Raw genomic sequence first — 17,268 nt, 5'->3', positions numbered from 1 at the left:
TGGTAATGACGAGATTACATCTATCTGTCAGTGGTAATGATGAGATTACATCTATCTGTCAGTGGTAATGACGAGATTACATCTATCTGCCTGTGGTAATGACGAGATTACATCTATCTGCCTGTGGTAATGACGAGATTACATCTATCTGCCAGTGGTAATGACGAGATTACATGTATCTGTCAGTGGTATTGACGAGATTACATCTATCTGCCAGTGGTAATGACGAGATTACATCTATCTGCCAGTGGTAATGACGAGATTACATCTATCTGTCAGTGGTAATGACGAGATTACATCTATCTGTCAGTGGTAATGACGAGATTACATCTATCTGTCAGTGGTATTGACGAGATTACATCTATCTGCCTGTGGTAATGACGAGATTACATCTATCTGCCTGTGGTAATGACGAGATTACATCTATCTGCCAGTGGTAATGACGAGATTACATCTATCTGCCAGTGGTAATGACGAGATTACATCTATCTGCCAGTGGTAATGACGAGATTACATCTATCTGCCAGTGGTAATGACGAGATTACATCTATCTGCCAGTGGTAATGATGAGATTACATCTATCTGCCAGTGGTAATGACGAGATTACATCTATCTGCCCGTGGTAATGACGAGATTACATCTATCTGCCAGTGGTATTGACGAGATTACATCTATCTGCCAGTGGTATTGACGAGATTACATGTATCTGTCAGTGGTATTGACGAGATTACATCTATCTGCCAGTGGTAATGACGAGATTACATCTATCTGCCAGTGGTAATGACGAGATTACATCTATCTGCCAGTGGTAATGACAAGATTACACCTGTCAGTGGTAATGACGAGATTACATCTATCTGTCAGTGGTAATGACGAGATTACATCTATCTGTCAGTGGTAATGATGAGATTACATCTATCTGCCTGTGGTAATGACGAGATTACATCTATCTGCCAGTGGTAATGACGAGATTTTTATCTATCTGCCAGTGGTAATGACGAGATTACATCTATCTGCCAGTGGTAATGACGAGATTACATCTATCTGCCAGTGGTATTGACGAGATTACATCTATCTGCCAGTGGTAATGACGAGATTACATCTATCTGCCAGTGGTAATGACGAGATTACATCTATCTGCCAGTGGTAATGACGAGATTACATCTATCTGTCAGTGGTAATGACAAGATTACATCTATCTGCCAGTGGTAATGACGAGATTACATCTATCTGCAGGTGGTAATGACGAGATTACATCTATCTGCCAGTGGTAATGACGAGATTACATCTATCTGCCAGTGGTAATGACGAGATTACATCTATCTGCCAGTGGTAATGACGAGATTACATCTATCTGCCAGTGGTAATGACGAGATTACATCTATCTGCCAGTGGTAATGACGAGATTACATCTATCTGCCAGTGGTAATGACGAGATTACATCTATCTGCCAGTGGTAATGACGAGATTACATCTATCTGCCAGTGGTAATGACGAGATTACATCTATCTGCCAGTGGTAATGACGAGATTACATCTATCTGTCAGTGGTAATGACGAGATTACATCTATCTGCCAGTGGTAATGACGAGATTACATCTATCTGCCAGTGGTAATGACGAGATTACATCTATCTGCCAGTGGTAATGACGAGATTACATCTATCTGCCAGTGGTAATGACGAGATTACATCTATCTGCCAGTGGTAATGACGAGATTACATCTATCTGCCAGTGGTAATGACGAGATTACATCTATCTGTCAGTGGTAATGACAAGATTACATCTATCTGCCAGTGGTAATGACGAGATTACATCTATCTGCCAGTGGTAATGACGAGATTACATCTATCTGTCAGTGGTATTGACGAGATACAGTGTGGTCACAGTTCATTGATAAAGTAGACTAGCTTTGTTTTTCAATATTGATCTCCTGTACAACATGTGGCTATCTGTGGTGATTGACAGGTTATTCATAACATACTGTAGCTACATGATGCAGTAAACAACAACAACAACAACTACAACAACAACAACAACTGGGTAAACAGATCATATGTATCAAGCTTCTCAGATTAGGAGTGCTGAACTAGGATCAGCCCCTCCCCCACCATCTATGTGATCCTATTAATTGTGTTCTGTATGCAAAAAACGATCCTGAATCAGATGCGTGATACTTCATTTCCTTATCTTGGCATTACCAATAGAGTGGAGATTTAAAAAAAAAAAAATAATAATTACCAGTGTTCTCAGTTTGTGTTCCTCTGACGAAGGTTCTTGTCTTTGTGATTGTTGGTGGAGTTAGTTTTCCTTCAATAGGATAAACACACGTTAGACTGGGTTACCATCAAAATAATTCTACTGGAATACACCTTATTGCTGATCACAAACATTACATCTGCTGATCATTCAAAAGGGTTAGAACCCTATATCTACTGATCATTAAAATTGGGTTAGAACCCTACATCTACTGATCATTCAAAAGGGTTAGAACCCTACATCTACTGATCATTCAAAAGGGTTAGAACCCTACATCTACTGATCATTCAAAAGGGTTAGAACACTACATCTACTGATCATTAAAAAGGGTTAGAACCCTACATCTACTGATCATTAAAAAGGGTTAGAACCCTACATCTACTGATCATTCAAAAGGGTTAGAACCCTACATCTACTGATCATTAAAAAGGGTTAGAACCCTACATCTACTGATCATTAAAAAGGGTTAGAACCCTACATCTACAGATCATTCAAAAGGGTTAGAACATTACATCTACTGATCATTAAAAAGGGTTAGAACCCTACATCTACTGATCATTAAAAAGGGTTAGAACCCTACATCTACTGATCATTAAAAAGGGTTAGAACACTACATCTACTGATCATTCAAAAGGGTTAGAACTCTACATCTACTGATCATTAAAAAGGGTTAGAACCCTACATCTACTGATCATTCAAAAGGGTTAGAACCCTACATCTACTGATCATTAAAAAGGGTTAGAACCCTCCATCTACTGATCATTAAAAAGGGTTAGAACCCTACATCTACTGATCATTCAAAAGGGTTAGAACATTACATCTACTGATCATTAAAAAGGATTAGAACCCTACATCTACTGATCATTAAAAAGGGTTAGAACCCTACATCTACTGATCATTCAAAAGGGTTAGAACCCTACATCTACTGATCATTAAAAAGGGTTAGAACACGAAATCTACTGATCATTGAAAAGGGTTAGAACCCTACATCTACTGATCATTGAAAAGGGTTAGAACCCTACATCTACTGATCATTCAAAAGGGTTAGAACCCTACATCTACTGATCATTCAAAAGGGTTAGAACCCTACATCTACTGATCATTCAAAAGGGTTAGAACCCTACATCTACTGATCATTCAAAAGGGTTAGAACCCTCCATCTACTGATCATTCAAAAGGGTTAGAACCCTACATCTACTGATCATTCAAAAGGGTTAGAACCCTACATCTACTGATCATTAAAAAGGGTTAGAACCCTACATCTACTGATCATTCAAAAGTTTTTTTTAGAGCATGCTGTATGGATGTATACATATATTCAGTAGTTTACAGAAAAAGATACAGCACGGAAATACTAAAGCAAAACACCATACGTAGACTTCTAACTAAATACATGACTGTAACATAAATGTACTTACATTGGTCCAGCTGGTTCGTCATCTGATGCACAAAGGGAAAATACGGAGAAATTAAGACAAATTAAGAAAATGGTGCACGCCGATGGTGAAATGGCAATTGTTTTGGTAGAAAGTATGTCTAAAAAAATAAGCAATGTGTCACAGTGGTAATATGACTGTAACATCTTGTCTGGTTGGAGGCTTGGTTGAAGGATGTTCCAAGACAGTTCTGCGTGTTCCATAGTTACATCATTTTGGAATTTAAACTTAGTTCCATAAGTGGAATTAAAGGGCAATTTCACATATTCATAATCTTCAGCACCACTCCAACATCAACAGTATGTGAAAACGGTGCATTTTTATGTTTTGTAGTAAAAAAAAAAAGAAGAGGTTAGATGACTTGTTTCCAATCACATCGGTTTACATCTTTTGATTTTAAACAATTATGAGTATGCATTGACTACTAATTGCATACTAATTGTCTACTAATTGTCCACTAAATGTCTACATATTGGTTAATGATGTCATTCAAAACACTTATCTTGATTAAGGCAGCCACCCCCCCGTACCTCTCTGATTCAGAGGGGTTGGGTTAAATGCGGAAGACACATTTCAGTTGAAGACATTCAGTTGTACAGCTGACTAGGTATCCCCCTTTTCCCATTCCCTCTCTCTTTTTAACTACAAAACATAGAAACACGCCATTTTCACATATGTTGATGTTGGGGTGGTGCTGGAGATGATGAATATGAAGTTGAAACACTTTCTAAATGTCCCTTTAAATTCCATATGTGGACTTCAGTTAAATTCCATATGTGGAATTCAGTTAAATTCCATACGTGGAATTTAGTTAAATTCCATACGTGGAATTCAGTTAAATTCCATAAGTTTAATTCAGTTAAATTCCATATGTGGAATTCAGTTAAATTCCATAAGTGGAATTCAGTTAAATTCCATATGTGGAATTCAGTTAAATTCCAGAAGTGGAATTCAGTTAAATTCCAGAAGTGGAATTCAGTTAAATTCCAGAAGTGGAATTCAGTTAAATTCCAGAAGTGGAATTCAGTTAAATTCCATACGTGGAATTCAGTTAAATTCCATATGTGAATGAACTAAACTTAATCTCATAACCATGCTGATGGAATGGAAGCTCAGGTAAAGAAGTTAAATAGAGAATAGACCCTATACTGAATGGAAGCCATCTTAAAACGTAGCATGAGACGGACAATCACAGTCACAATTAACACCAAATGCAGTCAAAAAGAGCCATAAAACCCAACAAGAACCATGGGATGAGAAAGTGATTATGAAATTCAAGCAGAGCAGATGCAAGTTTAAATTAACTTTTGTTACAAACATACCGTATCATGCATAGGCAGACAAACTGCGCACAAAAGTCTATTCACGCACTGCATTGAAATTGTTTATGTACGTACACATAAGTCCCTTTTTATTAAACCGTCTGCTACATGGCATGTATTATATTATATTAATTGACTCTTTACAAAGGTATATTATGCTCCTAACATAAACTAAAGAATACAATACATTCAAAACTGAAGATACCCTTGAAGGTGACCTTGGCACAATATACAATTTCTATTTGTTTATGTAAGCTTTGACTGTGAAACTCCATAGAGAAGTAGCCTAAGCAGCAAGTTAAGATGCATTATACTTTAAGGTTCTAAAGAAAACCTAGCGAGCAAAACTGGTGATATGACCAGATAACAACCAAAATATGACGTCTTGATGACATTTTGATGCCGTCAGTAAAAAGAAAACGTCTTTACAGAGACCATTTAGTTGTAAACTGGTAATATGACCAGATAACAACCAAAATATGACGTCTTGATGACATTTTGATGCCGTCAGTAAAAAGAAAACGTCTTTACAGAGACCGTTTAGTTGTAAACTGGTAATATGACCAGATAACAACCAAAATATGACGTCTTGATGACATCTTGATGCCGTCAGTAAAAAGAAAACGTCTTTACAGAGACCGTTTAGTTGTAAACTGGTAATATGACCAGATAACAACCAAAATATGACGTCTTGATGACATCTTGATGCCGTCAGTAAAAAGAAAACGTCTCTACAGAGACTGTTTAGTTGTAAACTGGTAATATGACAATCTTCCCAACAACAAAAATCAGTTTACAACCAGAAAATTACGTCTGTTTGACGTCTCGTGCCAAATGTTGCCCACTGTGGATAGACGCATGTAGATAATGTTATGTGAATGTATCCTGGGGTCAGATTTGCTGTCTTGGCCAATATCCTATGGTACAACAACCATAGGAGTTAGCTGAACAACACACACAGCTCTGGGGCCAGGCATAGTATGTTATAGATGCTGATTGAAACTCAAGAGGCATGCAGGAGTCTCTCACTTACCAAACATAGGTTGGGTTAGGCAATTTGGGAAAGAGGCGGGGAAAATATTACACAGTAATACCCTACTTGTATACTCTAAACTTGTCTTAGCACTGCTAATATATATTAACTGTGTGTGTGTCTGTGCGTGTGTGTCTGTGTGTGTGCGTGTGTCTGTGTGTGTGTCTGCGTGTGTGCGTGCGTGTGTGTGTGTGTGTGCGTGTGTGTGTGTCTGTGTGTGTGCGTGTGTCTGTGCGTGTGTGTGCGTGCGTGTGTGTCTGCGTGTGCGTGCGTGTGTGCGTGCGTGTGTGTGTGTCTGTGCGTGCGTGTGTGCGTGCGTGTGTGTGTGTCTGTGCGTGTGTGTGTGTCTGTGCGTGTGTGTGTGTCTGTGTGTGTGCGTGTGTCTGTGCGTGTGTGTGTCTGTGTGTGTGCGTGTGTCTGTGCGTGTGTGTGCGTGCGCGTGTGTGTGTCTGCGTGTGCGTGCGTGTGTGTCTGTGCGTGTGTGTGCGTGCGTGTGTGTGTGTCTGTGCGTGTGTGTGCGTGTGTGTGTGCGTGCGTGCGTGTGTGTCTGCGTGTGCGTGCGTGTGTGTGTGTCTGTGCGTGTGTCTGTGCGTGTGTGTGTGTCTGTGTGTGTGCGTGTGTCTGTGCGTGTGTGTGTGTGTGTGCGTGTGTCTGTGTGTGTGTGTGTGCGTGTCAGACCTTCGCAGTAGACATCGGCTCTGTCGTTACCTGACACTATGCTGCCTGCGCTTGCACTCAATAATTCAGTCTGAGTTACTTCACTCAACAGGCGGACGCACACACACACACACACACACACACACACACACACACGACACACGACACACGACACACACGACACACAACACAGTTGCTTTAGGACACACCTTGTCAGGACAATCTCAGTGATAGAATATTCATGGGTAATATGACACAGGGAAGTGTCTATTATTAACGACTGTCGAAGGGCCTTGGCTTGCTCCTCAAATGGTACCCTGGTCCCTATATACAGAGCCCTATAGGCCCACTGTCCAAAGTAGTGCACTATAAAGGGAATAAGGAACCATTTGAAACGCATGTCTTTGTCTTGTTTGTCCTCTTGCTTCTCATTCAGGTAGGCCAGCTGGGACAATGTTAGGCCAGTTGGGACGATGTTAGGCCAGCTGGGACGATGTTAGGACAGCTGGGACGGTGTTAGGCCAGCTGGGACGGTGTTAGGCCAGCTGGGACGATGTTAGGCCAGCTGGGACGATGTTAGACTAGCTGGGACGGTGTTAGGCCAGCTGGGACGGTGTTAGGCCAGCTGGGACGATGTTAGGCCAGCTGGGACGATGTTAGGCCAGCTGGGACGATGTTAGGCCAGCTGGGACGATGTTAGGCCAGCTGGGACGATGTTAGACCAGCTGGGACGATGTTAGGCCAGATGGGACGATGTTAGGCCAGCTGGGACGATGTTAGGCCAGATGGGACGATGTTAGGCCAGCTGGGACGATGTTAGGCCAGCTAGGACGATGTTAGGCCAGCTAGGACGATGTTAGGCCAGCTGGGACGATGTTAGGCCAGATGGGACGATGTTAGGCCAGCTGGGACGATGTTAGGCCAGATGGGACGATGTTAGGCCAGCTGGGACGATGTTAGGCCAGATGGGACGATGTTAGGCCAGCTGGGACGATGTTAGACTAGCTTGGACGATGTTAGGCCAGCTGGGACGATGTTAGGCCAGCTGGGACGATGTTAGACTAGCTGGAACGATGTTAGACTAGCTGGGACGACGTTAGACTAGCTGGGACGATGTTAGGCCAGCTGGGACGACGTTAGGCCAGCTGGGACGACGTTAGGCCAACTGGGACGACGTTAGACCAGCTGGGACGATGTTAGGCCAGCTGGGACGATGTTAGGCCAGCTGGGACGATGTTAGGCCAGTTGGGACGATGTTAGGCCAGATGGGACGATGTTAGGCCAGCTGGGACGATGTTAGGCCAGATGGGACGATGTTAGGCCAGCAGGGACGATGTTAGGCCAGATGGGACGATGTTAGGCCAGCTGGGACGATGTTAGGCCAGCTGGGACGATGTTAGGCCAGCTGGGACGATGTTAGGCCAGCTGGGACGATGTTAGACTAGCTGGGACGATGTTAGACTAGCTGGGACGATATAAGACTAGCTGGGACGATGTTAGGCCAGCTGGGACGATGTTAGGCCAGCTGGGACGATGTTAGGCCAACTGGGACGATGTTAGACTAGCTGGGACGATGTTAGGCCAGCTGGGACGATGTTAGGCCAGCTGGGACGATGTTAGGCCAACTGGGACGATGTTAGACTAGCTGGGACGATGTTAGGCCAGCTGGGACGATGTTAGGCCAGAAAGGACGATGTTAGGCCAGCTGGGACGATGTTAGCAAGGTAGTAGTGGTAACAATGTGGAACACATGTCCCTGATCACTGCGGGTTAATATGAGAGTAAACCCTGATCACTGTGGGTTAATATGAGAGGAAACCCTGATCACTGTGGGTTAATAAAAGAGGAAACCCTGATTACTGTGGGTTAATAAAAGAGGAAACCCTGATCACTGTGGGTTAATATGAGAGGAAACCCTGATCACTGTGGGTTAATAGGAGAGTAAACCCTGATCACTGTGGGTTAATATGAGAGTAAACCCTGATCACTGTGGGTTAAAATGAGAGTAAACCCTGATCACTGCGGGTTAATATGAGAGGAAACCCTGATCACTGTGGGTTAATATGAGAGTAAACCCTGATCACTGTGGGTTAATATGAGAGTAAACCCTGATCACTGTGGGTTAATAAGAGAGGAAACCCTGATCACTGCGCGTTAATAAGAGAGGAAACCCTGATCACTGTGGGTTAATAGGAGAGTAAACCCTGATCACTGCGGGTTAATATGAGAGTAAACCCTGATCACTGCGGGTTAATATGAGAGTAAACCCTGATCACTGCGGGTTAATAGGAGAGTAAACCCTGATCACTGCGGGTTAATATAAGAGGAAACCCTGATCACTGTGGGTTAATAGGAGAGTAAACCCTGATCACTGTGGGTTAATATGAGAGTAAACCCTGATCACTGCGGGTTAATATGAGAGTAAACCCTGATCACTGCGGGTTAATATGAGAGTAAACCCTGATCACTGTGGGTTAATAAGAGAGGAAACCCTGATCACTGTGGGTTAATAAGAGAGGAAACCCTGATCACTGTGGGTTAATAAGAGAGGAAACCCTGATCACTGCGGGTTAATAAGAGAGGAAACCCTGATCACTGTGGGTTAATATGAGAGTAAACCCTGATCACTGTGGGTTAATAAGAGAGGAAACCCTGATCACTGCGGGTTAATAAGAGAGGAAACCCTGATCACTGTGGGTTAATAGGAGAGGAAACCCTGATCACTGTGGGTTAATAGGAGAGTAAACCCTGATCACTGTGGGTTAATAGGAGGGTAAACCCTGATCACTGTGGGTTAATATGAGGGTAAACCCTGATCACTGTGGGTTAATAGGAGAGTAAACCCTGATCACTGTGGGTTAATAGGAGGGTAAACCCTGATCACTGTGGGTTAATAGGAGAGTAAACCCTGATCACTGTGGGTTAATATGAGGGTAAACCCTGATCACCGTGGGGTAATAGGAGGGTAAACCCTGATCACTGTGGGGTAATAGCAGAGTAAACCCTGATCACTGTGGGTTAATAGGAGGGTAAACCCTGATCACTGTGGGTTAATATGAGGGTAAACCCTGATCACTGTGGGATAATAGGAGAGTAAACCCTGATCACTGTGGGTTAATATGAGGGTAAACCCTGATCCCTGTGGGTAAATATGAGGGTAAACCCTGATCACTGTGGGGTAATAGGAGGGTAAACCCTGATCACTGTGGGGTAATAGGAGAGTAAACCCTGATCACTGTGGGTTAATAGGAGAGGAAACCCTGATCACTGTGGGTTAATAGGAGAGTAAACCCTGATCCCTGTGGGTTAATATGAGGGTAAACCCTGATCACTGTGGGTTAATAGGAGAGTAAACCCTGATCACTGTGTGTTAATAGGAGAGTAAACTCTGATCACTGTGGGTTAATATGAGGGTAAACTCTGAACACCGTGGGTTAATAGGAGAGTAAACCCTGATCACTGTGGGTTAATAGGAGAGTAAACCCTGATCACTGTGGGTTAATAGGAGGGTAAACCCTGATCACTGTGGGTTAATATGAGGGTAAACCCTGATCACTGTGGGTTAATAGCAGAGGAAACCCTGATCACTGTGGGTTAATATGAGGGTAACCCCTGAACACCGTGGGTTAATAGTAGGGTAAACCCTGAACACTGTGGGTTAATAGGAGAGTAAACCCTTATCACTGTGGGTTAAGATGAGAGTAAACCCTGATCACTGTGGGTTAATAGTAGGGCAAACCCTGAACGCTGTGGGTTAAATAGTAGGGTAAACCCTGATCACTGTGGGTTAATAGGAGAGTAAACCCTGATCACTGTGGGTTAATAGGAGAGTAAACCCTGATCACTGTGGGTTAATATGAGGGTAAACCCTGATCACTGTGGGTTAATAGGAGAGTAAACCCTGATCACTGTGGGTTAATAAGAGAGTAACCCTTGATCACTGTAGGTTAATAGGAGAGGAAACCCTGATCCCTGTGGGTTAATATGCGGGTAAACCCTGATCACTGTGGGTTAATAGGAGGGTAAACCCTGAACGCTGTGGGTAAACTAAGATTACTTGGGTTAGCCCTCCACTACATCACTGGTTGTTAGGTTAACAGCTGATTGGGAAGGATATTCATATATACAGAGAGAACTACAGTATGTTTTAAAAATGTAGTAATATCTGCAGCATTGAAGAACGTCGACTATTGTTTTCTTCCACTTTGAAAACAATGAATTATTTGAAAAGGGCTATCTGCAAACTATACTTGACCACAAAAACAAATAAAAACATCAAAATGAGAACAAACCACAAATCAAAATGGCCGCCATGACTGATATGGTCTCAGACTCCTGACTCACCGTCTTGTATGTCGTCTGGCTTCTTGCGTTTCTCATAGACCACGATGATGACGACCAGGATGATGACCTCGGCCAGGACGCCCAGCAGAGGCCAAAGCCAGGCCAGGTAGCTCCGGACCCGCAGCACAGACACCACGGACGACGTGCCGATCACATTGCTGGCGTTGCACTGATACTCCCCCGGGTCGGAGACGATGTCCAGGTTGATGATGCTCAGCTCAGTGTAGTTGTCTTTGTTGTTAATGAAGAAACGGCCGGAGGAGTTTTCAATGTCCTGGGGGGAAGAGGGAGGAGGGGGAGAAGAGAAAGACAAGGGTGGAAGGGCGGAGAGAAAATGAGAGAAGTGATTATGGTATGTGTGCGCATGTGTGCCAATGTTCTGGGAAAAGAAAAACCACAACTACAACCACAACCACAACCACCACCACATCCACAACAACCATCACCACATCCACAACCACCACCACAACCACCACCACAACCACCACCACAACCACAACAACCATCACCACATCCACAACCACCACCACAACCACCACCACAACCATCACCACATCCACAACCACCACCACAACCACAACCACAATCACCACCACCACATCCACAACAACCATCACCACATCCACAACCACCACCACAACCACCACCACAACCACCACCACAACCACAATCACCACCACCACATCCACAACAACCATCACCACATCCACAACCACCACCACAACCACCACCACAACCACCACTACTACAACCACCACATTCACAACAACCACCACCACAACCACCACCACCACATCCACAACCACAACAACCACCACAACCACCACCACAACCACAACAACCACCACCACCACCACAACCACCACAACCACCACATCCACCACAACCACCACATCCACCACATCCACCACAACCACCACATCCACAACCACCACAACCACCACCATATCCACCACCACAAAAACCACCATATCCACCATCACCACATCCACAACCACCATCACAACAACCACCACCACAACAACCACCACAACCACCACCACAAAAACCACCATATCCACCATCACCACATCCACAACCACCACCACCACATCCACAACCACCATCACAACAACCACCACCACAACCACCACCACAAAAACCACCATATCCACAACCACCACATCCACAACTACCACATCCACCACCACCACATCCACAACAACCACCACCACAACCACCACCACCACATCCACAACAACCACAACCACCACCACAACCACAACAACCACCACAACCACAACCACCACCACGACCACAACCACCACAACAACCACCACAACCACCACAACAACCACAATCACAACCACAACAACCACCACAACCACCACTACCACAACCACCACATCCACCACAACAACCACCACAACAACCGCCACAACAACCGCCACAAACTCCACCACCACCACAACAACCACCACCACAACAACCACCACCACAACAACCACCACAACCACCACAACAACCACAATCACAACCACAACAACCACCACCACAACCACCACCACAACCACCACCACATCCACAACCACCACCACCTCAACTACCACAACTACCACCACAACTACCACATCCACAAACACCACCACAACAACCACCACAACAACCACCACCACAACCACAACAACCACCACCACAACCACAACTACCACAACCACCACATTCACATCCATAACAAACCACCATCACAACCACCACCATATCCACCACCACATAACCAAACACCACAACCACCAATCCACCACCACCACAACCACCACCACCACCACAACCACCACCACCACAAGCACAACCACCACATCCACAACCACCACAACCACCACATCCACAATAACCACCACCACAACCACCACAACAACCACCACCACCACCACAACCACCACAACCACCACATCCACAATAACCACCACAACAACCACCACCACAACAACCACCACCACCACCACCACAACCACCACAACCACCACATCCACAATAACCACCACAACAACCACTACCACCACCACCACCACCACCACCACCACATCCACATCCACAACAACCACAATCACCACCACCACATCCACAACAACCACCACATCACCACCACATCCACAACCACCACCACAACAACCACCACATCCACCACAACCACCACATCCACCACAACCACAACAACCACCACATCCACAACCACAACCACAACCACCACCACAACCACAACCACAACAACCACCACATCCACCACCACAACCACAACCACCACCACAACCACAACCACCACCACAAGCAATAACCACCACATCCACAACAGCCACATCCACAACAACCACCACCACAACCACAACAACCACCACCACAACAACCACCACAACAACCACCACCACAACAACCACCACAACCACCACCACAACCACAACAACCACCACAACCACAATCACCACAACCACCACCACAACCACAACCACCACATTAACAACCACCACAACCACCACAACCACAATCACCACAACCACCACCACAACCACCACAACAACCACCACCACAATCACCACCACCACATCCACAACAACCACCACCACCACAACCACCACAACCACCACCACAACCACAACCACCATATTAACAACCACCACAACCACCACAACCACAATCACCACAACCACCACCACAACCACCACAACAACCACCACCACATCCACAACAGCCACATCCACAACACCACCACAACCACAACAACCACCACCACAACCACCACCACAACAACCACCACCACCACAACCACCACAACCACCACAACCACCACAACCACCACATTCACAACCACCACAACCACCACATTAACAACCACCACAACCACCACATTCACAACCACCACATCCACAACTACCACATCCACAACCACCACAAACACCACCACAACAACCACCAAAACAACCACCACCACATCCACCACCACCACATCCACCACCACAACCACCACCACAACAACCACCACAACCACCATAACAACCACCACCACCACATCCACAACCACCACCACCTCAACTACCACAACTACCACATCCACAACAACCACCACCACAACCACAACTACCACAACCACCACATTCACATCCATAACAAACCACCACCATATCCACCACCACCATAACCACCACCACCACAACAGCCACAACGACAACCACCACCACCACAACCACCACCACATCCACAACAACCACCACCACATCCACAACAACCACATCCGCAACCACCACCACCACAAGCACAACCACCACATCAACACCATCACCACCACCACCACCACCACATCCACAACCACCACCACAACCACCACCACATCCACCACAACCACCACCACCACATCCACAACCACCACCATATCCACAATAACCACCACAACAACCACCACATCACCACCACATCCACAAAAACCACCACCACCACAACCACCACCACATCCACAACAACCACCACCACCACAACAACCACCACAACCACCACCACAACCACCACATCCACAACCACCACCATATCCACAATAACCACCACAACAACCACCACATCACCACCACATCCACAAAAACCACCACCACCACAACCACCACCACATCCACAACAACCACCACCACCACCACAACCACCACAACCACCACATTCACAACCACCACAACCACCACATTAACAACCACCACAACCACCACATTCACAACCACCACATCCACAACTACCACATCCACAACCACCACAAACACCACCACAACAACCACCAAAACAACCACCACCACATCCACCCACACCACCACCACCACAACCACCACCACAACAACCACCACCACCACAACAACCACCACCACCACATCCACAACAACCACCACCACAACCACCACCACCACATCCACAACAACCACCACCACAACCACCACCACAACCACCACCACCACAACAACCACCACCACCACCACAACAACCACCACCACAACAACCACCACAACAACCACCACAACAACAACCACCACCACCACATCCACCACCACCACAACAACCACCACAACCACCACCACAACCACCACCACAACCACAACAACAACCACCACAACCACCACCACCACATCCACCACAACCACCACCACCACAAAAACCACCATATCCACCATCACCACATTCACAAACACCACCACCATATCCACAACCACCATCACAACAACCACCACCACAGCCACCACCACAAAAAACACCATATCCACCACCACCAGCACCACATCCACAAGTACCACATCCACAACCACCATCACAACAACCACCACATCCACAACCACCACCACAACCACCACCACAACCACCACAACCACCACCACCACCACCACCACATCCACAACCACCACCACCTAAACTACCACAACTACCACAACCACCACATTCACATCCATAACAACCACCACCACAACCACCACCATATCCACCACCACCATAACCACAACCACCACAACCACCATAACCACCACCACCACATCCACAACAACCACCACCACATCCACAACAACCACATCCACAACAACCACCACATCGACATCACCACCACAACCACCACCACATCCACAAAAAACACCACCACAACCACCACCACATCCACAACAACCACCACAACCACCACCACATCCACCACAACCACCACCACATCCACAACAACAACCACAACCACCACAACCACCACAACAACCACCACCACCACCACAACCACCACCACAACAACCACCACCATATCCACCACCACCACAACAACCACCACCACAACCACCACCACCACCACAACTACCACCACCACAACCACCACATCCACCACCACCACCACAACAACCAACACCACATCCACAACCACCACCACAACAACCACCACAACCACCACTATAACCACCACATTCACATCCACACCATCACCACAACAACCACAACCACCACCACCACCACCACCACAACCACAACTACCACCACCACAACCACCACATCCACACCATCATCACCACAACCACCACAACAACCACCACATCCACAACCACAACCACCACAACAACCACCATCACAACAACCACCACCACCACAACCACCACCACAACCACCACCACAACCACCACATTCACAACCACCACAACCACCACCACCACTACAACCACCACCACCACCACATCCACAACCACCACCACCTCAACTACCACAACTACCACATCCACAACAACCACCACCACAACCACAACTACCACATTCACATCCATAACAACCACCACCACAACCACCACCATATCCACCACCACCATAACCACAACCACCACAACCACCATAACCACCACCACCACATCCACAACAACCACCACCACATCCACAACAACCACATCCACAACAACCACCACAACCACCACCACAAAAACCACCATATCCACAACAACCACCACCACCACCACCACCACAACCACCACCACAAAAACCACCATATCCACAACAACCACCACCACAACCACCACATCCACAACAACCACCACCACAACCACCACCACAACAACCACCACAACCACCACCACAACCACCACCACAACCACCACCACAACAACCACCACAACCACCACCACAACCACATCCACAACAACCACCACCACAACCACCACATCCACAACAACCACCACCACAACCACCACCACAACAACCACCACAACCACCACCACCACAACAACCACCACAACCACCACCACAACAACCACCACCACCACCACATCCACAACAACCACAATCACCACCACCACAAAAACCACCATATCCACCACCACCACCACCACATCCACAACTACCACATCCACAACCACCACAACCACCATCACAACCACAACTACCACAACCACCACCACCACAACCACCACCACAACAACCACCACCACAACCACCACCACATCTACCACAACCACCACTATAACCACCACATTCACATCCACACCATCACCACAACAACCACCACCACAACCACAACTACCACCACCACAACCACCACATCCACCACCACCACCACAACAACCACCACAACCACCACCACAACTACCACCACCACAACCACCATATCCACCACCACCACCACAACATCCACAACAACCACCACCACAACCACCACAACCACCATCACAACCACAACTACCACAACCACCACTATAACCACCA

General features: G+C 46.2%; 1 protein-coding gene across 2 annotated transcripts in view; it reads right to left on the bottom strand.

Annotated features, from left to right (window-relative positions):
* nptna (neuroplastin a) overlaps positions 1-17,268 on the bottom strand; it is a 56,023-nt gene that overhangs the window by 6,515 nt on the left and 32,240 nt on the right. For both annotated transcript variants that reach the window (XM_039017836.1, XM_039017837.1), the window contains exons 5-7: positions 11,050-11,323; positions 3,676-3,697; positions 2,240-2,308 (exon numbers count right to left, since the gene is read on the bottom strand). In XM_039017836.1, coding sequence (XP_038873764.1) covers positions 2,248-2,308; positions 3,676-3,697; positions 11,050-11,323 — 357 coding nt within the window. In that variant the 3' untranslated portion in view covers positions 2,240-2,247. The remainder of the gene's footprint in view (positions 1-2,239; positions 2,309-3,675; positions 3,698-11,049; positions 11,324-17,268) is intronic.

This window comes from Salvelinus namaycush, chromosome 21 (genome assembly GCF_016432855.1).
Source record: "Salvelinus namaycush isolate Seneca chromosome 21, SaNama_1.0, whole genome shotgun sequence".
Classification (NCBI taxonomy): domain Eukaryota; kingdom Metazoa; phylum Chordata; class Actinopteri; order Salmoniformes; family Salmonidae; genus Salvelinus; species Salvelinus namaycush.
This window is presented reverse-complemented; position numbering and strand designations above follow the sequence as displayed.